This window comes from Carcharodon carcharias, chromosome 35, assembly GCF_017639515.1.
Source record: "Carcharodon carcharias isolate sCarCar2 chromosome 35, sCarCar2.pri, whole genome shotgun sequence".
In the NCBI taxonomy this organism is placed as follows: Eukaryota; Metazoa; Chordata; class Chondrichthyes; order Lamniformes; family Lamnidae; genus Carcharodon; species Carcharodon carcharias.
The window spans coordinates 3,733,106-3,739,832 of record NC_054501.1 but is presented as its reverse complement, the minus strand read 5'-3'; the positions used below and the strand labels follow the sequence as shown (position 1 = coordinate 3,739,832).

Genomic DNA, 6,727 nt, shown 5'->3' with positions numbered 1-6,727 from the left:
CGCTCCCCCGATCGGATTTATTAGGGACTGTCTTATATTGATGCCCCCCACCCCCCCCTCCCCCAGTTCTGGTCTCTCCCCCCATCCCCCACAAGTCGAAACGTATTCTCTATGCCGACCCTATCGAAACCCCCTACATCATTTTAAAGAGCTGGATCAGGACACCCCCTCAGCCTCCTCTTTCCCAGAGTAAAGAGCCCCGGCCGGTTCAATCTTTCCCGATAGTTATAACCTCTCTGATCTGGGTTCATCCTTTACAAAGATATTTCAAACTGTCCAGTGACTAGATATGAGTTTATTAATATGCAGAATGGAGGCAGTGTAGTGAGAGCTTTACTCTGTATCTAACCCCGTGCTGTACCTGTCCTGGGAGTGTTTGATGGGGACGGTGTAGTGAGAGCTTTACTCTGTATCTAACCCCATGCTGTACCTGTCCTGGGAGTGTTTGATGGGGACGGTGTAGAGCGAGCTTTACTCTGTATCTAACCCCGTGCTGTACCAGTCCTGGGAGTGTTTGATGGGGTCCGTGTAGAGGGAGCTTTACTCTGTATCTAATCCCATGCTGTACCTGTCCTGGGAGTGTTTGATGGGGACAGTGTAGAGGGAGGTTTACTCTGTATCTAACCCCGTGCTGTACCTGTCCTGGGAGTGTTTGATGGGGACAATGTAGAGAGATATTTACTCTGTATCTAACCCCGTGCTGTACCTGTCCTGGGAATGTTTGATGTGTATGGTGTAGAGAGAGCTTTACTCTGTATCTAACCCCATGCTGTACCTGTCCTGGGAGTCTTTGATGGGGACAGTGGAGAGGGAGATTTACTCTGTATCTAACCCCATGCTCTACCTGTCCTGGGAGTGTTTGATGGGGACGGTGTAGAGGGAGCTTTACTCTGTACCTAACCCCGTGCTGTACCTGTCCTGGGAATGTTTGATGGGGACAGGTTAGAGGGAACTTTACTCTGTATCTAACCCCCGTGCTGTACCTGTCCTGGGAGTGTTTGTTGGGGACAGTGTAGAGGGAGCTTTACTCTGTATCTAACCCCGTGCTGTACCTGTCCTGGGAGTGTTTGATGGGGACAGTGTAGAGGGTTCTTTACTCTGTATCTAACCCTGTGCTGTACCTGTCCTGGGAGTGTTTGATGGGGACGGTGTAGAAGGAGCTTTACTTTGTATCTAACCCCGTGCTGTACCTCTCCTGGGAGTGTTTGATGGGGACGGTGTTGAGGGAGCATTACTCTGTATCTAACCCCGTGCTGTACCTGTCCTGGGAGTGTTTGGTGGGGACGGTGTAGAGGGAACTTTACTCTGTATCTAACCCCGTGCTGTACCTGTCCTGGGAGTGTTTGATGGGGACGGTGTAGAGCGAGCTTTACTCTGTACCTAACCCCGTGCTGTACCTGTCCTGGGAGTGTTTGATGGGGACAGTGTAGAGGCAGATTTACTCTGTATCTGGCCAGTAACTAATGGAAGTGGGGGAGTATATCTCACCTCAAGGATTGATCTTCTCCTCTGTGTATAGGATGTCCGGTGCCCGGGACTCACTGGTGACCCGTGCAGTGCTGTATAGCAATCCCGGCACACCCGGTTGGATCGATTGTTGTCGTATAACAAACGGGCCCGGAATTCTGAACATTTCCCACAGACCACCTGCAGAGAGACAGGGAGTCAGGACTCACACAGAATTCCACAAAACCTTTCCTCCCACAAACAGGCCATTTGGCCCCTCTGCTCCGTGCCGGTGTTTCTTCCCCCACACCAGCCTCCTCCCACACCCCGTACTCCATCACCCCCTATCCCCCGTGCCATTCTATTCCTCTCTCCCCTCGTGTGTTTATCCAGCTCCTTAAACACATCGACACCTCTCCGTTCTGGGATCCTCCTCGTCAATCTGTTTCAGACCTTCTCCAGTGTCTCCATATCCTTTTCATAATACGGAGACAGGAACTGTGCATGGTATTCCGAGTGGGATACGGAGACCGGAACTGTGCACGGTATTCCGAGTGGGATACGGAGAGTGGAACTGTGCATGGTATTTCGAGTGGGATACGGAGTGTGGAACTGTGCACGATATTCCGAGTGGGATACGGAGAGTGGAACTATGCGCAGTAATCCGAGTGGGATACGGAGACAGGAACTGTGCATGGTATTCCGAGTGGGATACGGAGACCGGAACTGTGCATGGTATTCCGAGTGGGATATGGAGAGCGGATCTGTGCATGGTATTCCGAGTGGGATACGGAGACCGGAACTGTGCTCAGTATTCCGAGTGGGATATGGAGACCAGAACTGTGCTCAGTATTCCGAGTGGGATATGGAGACCGGAACTGTGCTCGGTATTCCGAGTGGGATACGGAGAGTGAAACTGTGCACGATATTCTGAGTGGGATACAGAGAGTGGAACTGTGCATGGTATTCCAAGTGGGATACGGAGAGTGGAACTGTGCGCAGTAATCCGAGTGGGATACAGAGACAGGAACTGTACATGGTATTCTGAGCGGGATACGGTGAGCGGAACTATGCATGGTATTCCGAATGGGATACGGAGACCAGAACTGTGCACGGTATTCCGAATGGGATATGGTGAGCGGAACTGTGCATGGTATTCCGAATGGGATACGGAGCCCAGAACTGTGCACGGTATTCCGAATGGGATACGGAGAGCGGAACTGTGCATGGTATTCCAAGTGGGATACGGAGACCGAAACTGTGCACGGTATTCCGAGTGGGATACGGAGACCGGAACTGTGCATGGTATTCCAAGTGGGATACGGAGACCGAAACTGTGCACGGTATTCCAAATGGGATACGGAGACCGAAACTGTGCACGGTATTCCATGTGGGATACGGAGACCGGAACTGCGCGCGGTATTCCAAGTGGGATACGGAGACCGGAACTGCGCACGGTATTCCAAGTGGGATACGGAGACTGAAACTGTGCGTGGTATTCCAAGTGGGATACGGAGAGCGGAACTGTGCGCGGTATTCCAAGTTTTTAAAAGTTGCATTTGTTCCTGGGATGTGGGCGTCACTGGTGAGGCCAGCATTTACTGCCCTTCTCCAGGGGGCATGTGTGGGGGGTCTGGAGTCACGTGTAGGCCCAGACCGGGGTAGGGATGGCAGATGTCCTTCCCCTAAAGGGGCATTAGTGAACCAGATGGGGTTTTTTTTTAACAACAATCGGTTCACCATCGTCAGACTTTTAACCCAGGTTTTTGCCGAATTCAAATTTGTGGTGGGATTCGGACCCGGGTCCCCCAGAGCATCACCCTGGGTCTCTGGAACGACTAGTCCAGTGACAATACCACTAGGCCAAGGCCTCCCCCATCCAGGTGGGATACGGAGACTGGAACAGTGCATAGGAAGGTTCGATGCAGCTATATCGTCAGGTCTATGCAGTTCCGGTCCCTGGAGAAGCTCAAACCTGGACCTGCCGGTTAGTCGGGGTGACACGCGTGGAGAATGGAGGCCACAGTCGGGTGGGTAACTCACGTGGCCACAAGCCTTGCAGTGATGTCGGCGTTTAGTGATAGAGTTGAACGGCTCCTGGCACATCATACACATGGTGACCTCCTTCTCCCGGATCGGGGTGGGCGCTCTCTTACCGAGCTCCGTGTTCTGAACACAAAATGACAAGGGTCAGTTACTGAGGGGTTCCACCACCTCCAGGGTCAACACCGTCCCCAGCAGTCATGGCAGTGAGGGAGCGTGCAGCGCTGTTGGAGGGTCAGTGCTGAGGGAGCGCCGCACTGTCGGAGGGTCAGTGCTGAGGGGGCGCCGCACTGTCGGAGGGTCAGTGCTGAGGGGGCGCCGCACTGTCAGAGGGTCAGTGCTGAGGGGACGCCGCACTGTCGGAGGGTCAGTGCTGAGGGGACGCCGCACTGTCGGAGGGTCAGTGCTGAGGGAGCGCCGCACTGTGGGAGGGTCAGTGCTGAGGGAGTGCCGCACTGTCGGAGGGTCAGCGCTGAGGGAGCGCCGCGATGTGGGAGGGTCAGTGCTGAGGGAGAGCTTCACTGTCGGAGGGTCGGCGCTGAGGGAGCGCCGCACTGTCGGAGGGTCGGCGCTGAGGGAGCGCCGCGATGTGGGAGGGTCAGTGCTGAGGGAGAGCTGCACAGTCGGAGGGCCAGTAGTGAGGGAGCGTCGCACGGTCGGAGGGACAGTGTTGAGGGAATGCCGCACTGTGGAAGGGTCAGTGCTGAGGGAGAGCCGCCCTGTTGGTGGTGTGCTCTTTCGGAATGTAACTTTAAACCTGAGACAACCTCCCATGTGGACGTCCAGGATCCAACAGCCACTATGCGAAGAGAGAACATGATTCAACTCCGCTCCACAACCCTCAAACTCACGGGACAACGTCTCTCCCTCAAAGCCATTCCTCCCTTTCCCCTCCAGCACACTCTCACTTACCGGTGAATCTGGGGGGGTCTCGTCATCCCTGAATGATCCACTCAGCAGTGTACAGCTTTCTAGGGTCTCCTCGTGTTTCCGAATGGTCACCTGGATTGCCTAGTGACAAGGCAGAGAAAACAAGCTCAATATTCCAGTTACAATCACCTCGCTCAGCACCGCCCAAAAATCCCTCAGCCACCCAAACAGGGAGGAGGGAGCTTTACTCTGTATCTAACCCCGTGCTGTACCTGTCCTGGGAGTGTTTAATGGGGACGGTGTAGAGGAAGCTTTACTCTGTATCTAACCCTGTGCTGTACCTGTCCTGGGAGTGTTTGATGTGGACGGTGTAGAGGGAGCTTTACTCTGTATCTAACCCCGTGCTGAACCTGTCCTGGGAGTGTTTGATGGGGACAGTGTAGAGGGAGATTTACTCTGTATCTAACCCCGTGCTGTACATGTCCTGGGAGTGTTTGATGGGGACGGTGTAGAGGGAGATTTACTCTGTACCTAACCCTGTGCTGTACATGACCTGGGAGTGTTTGATGGGGACGGTGTGAATGGGGGAAATTTACCTTGATCCAGTCCTTCTTTTCTTCTTCTGTTCTGTTAGGGGAGAGAAGGACAATCACTGGTTAGACTGAGACAGAGAGCAGCCGGCAGACATTCATAGATAGCAGTTCATAGAATGGGTGTACTTTGGCGTCGTGACCTCTGACCTTCTGCAAGTTCAGAGGTCGCCCCTAGCAGGCTCCAGGGAAGCGGGTGCGCTGGGTGGCGGCAGTGATGTGGTCCTAAACCCCCTGGGCTAATGAAAATTCATGTTGTCAGCCAGGGGACAGGGTCATGAGGGGGCAAGTGGCCGACTCCTGGAAAATGCACCCCCCCCCACCCCCCCCACCCCACTTCCCGCTTCATGGGATGGTGGGGTGGTCGCTGGGGAGTGGAATTATCCTCGCTTCCCAATCACTCAATCCATCGAGGGCACCCTTTCACCTCAGCGGCCCAATTCCCCCCGCCCCCCCACCTCCCGAGTCAGCTCCGGATCGGAACATGCATGTGCGCCGCCCCACCTGGTCGAACAGCCCGCGCTGCTCTCCCTGTCATGGGCTGTAGGCCCGCTGGGATACGTGCCCGCTTCCTCCACCAACCCGCACATCACCCCCACCGGCCACCGTGCGCCCCCCTAGACTAAGATAGTTCCCCCCCACCCCCAAGACCCCAACATTGAGTCTGGCGTTTGGAGGAGAGGAGTGAGGGGGGGGGGGGGGTGGGGTGCTGTGGCGGGGGGGGGTGAAGGGTGGAATCCGGAGCTGATTGGCTGCTGACCTATGGGAGGGGTGGGTCCGACAAACGGCCTGACCCCCGATCTCGACCAATAAGCCGCTCTACACGTGGCGACGCAGACAAGTAAACACAGGCCTGCTTAAACACGCAACCTGCATTTATATAGCGCCTTCACATCAGTGAAACGATCCCCCAGGGCGCTACAAGGGAGCGTAAATCAGACAGAATCTGACCCTGAGCCACATGTGGAGATGTTAGGGCCAGGTGACCACAGGCTGGGTCAAAGTGGTCGGTTTTTAAGGAGGGTCTTAAAGGAGAGAGAGAGAGATAGAGAGAGAGAGAGACAGAGGCACAAAGAGAGGGAGAGAGAGAGTGAGATAGATAGAGATAGAGAGAGAGTGAGAGGGACAGACAAAGTGAAAGAGAGAGAAACAGAAAGAGAAACAGAGGGAGAGAGAGAGACAGAGAGAGGGAGGTGGAGAGGTTTAGGGAGGGAATTCCAGAGCTCAGGGCGCCCCCCCAGGCAGCTGAAGGCACGGCCGCCAAAGGTGGAGCGATGGGAATCGGGGGATGCTCAAGAGGCCGGAATTGGAGGAGCGCAGAGATCTCGGAGGGTTGTAGTAGGTTACAGAGATAGGGAGGGTTGTAGGGGCTGGAGGAGGTTACAGAGATAGGGAGGGTTGTAGGGGCTGGAGGAGGTTAGAGAGATAGGGAGGGGTGTAGGGGGCTGGAGGAGGTTACAGAGATAGTGAGGGGTGTAGGGGCTGGAGTAGGTTACAGAGATAGGGAGGAGTGTAGGGGCTGGAGTAGGTTACAGAGATAGGGAGGGTTGTAGGGGCTGGAGGAGTTTACAGAGATAGGGAGGGTTGTAGGGGCTGGAGGAGGTTAGAGAGATAGGGAGGGGTGTAGGGGGCTGGAGGAGGTTACAGAGATAGGGAGGGGTGTAGGGGCTGGAGTAGGTTACACAGATAGGGAGGGGTGTAGGGGCTGGAGGCGGTTACAGAGACAGGGAGGGGTGTAGGGGCTGGAGGAGGTTACAGAGATAGGGAGGGGTGTAGGA

General features: G+C 55.1%; 1 protein-coding gene across 2 annotated transcripts in view; it reads right to left on the bottom strand.

Moving 5' to 3' along the window:
• The window catches only part of fgd1 (FYVE, RhoGEF and PH domain containing 1), a 727,438-nt gene that overhangs the window by 5,118 nt on the left and 715,593 nt on the right, over positions 1–6,727 (bottom strand). For both annotated transcript variants that reach the window (XM_041179529.1, XM_041179530.1), the window contains exons 13-16: positions 4,956–4,986; positions 4,402–4,500; positions 3,490–3,615; positions 1,489–1,647 (exon numbers count right to left, since the gene is read on the bottom strand). In XM_041179529.1, coding sequence (XP_041035463.1) covers positions 1,489–1,647; positions 3,490–3,615; positions 4,402–4,500; positions 4,956–4,986 — 415 coding nt within the window. The remainder of the gene's footprint in view (positions 1–1,488; positions 1,648–3,489; positions 3,616–4,401; positions 4,501–4,955; positions 4,987–6,727) is intronic.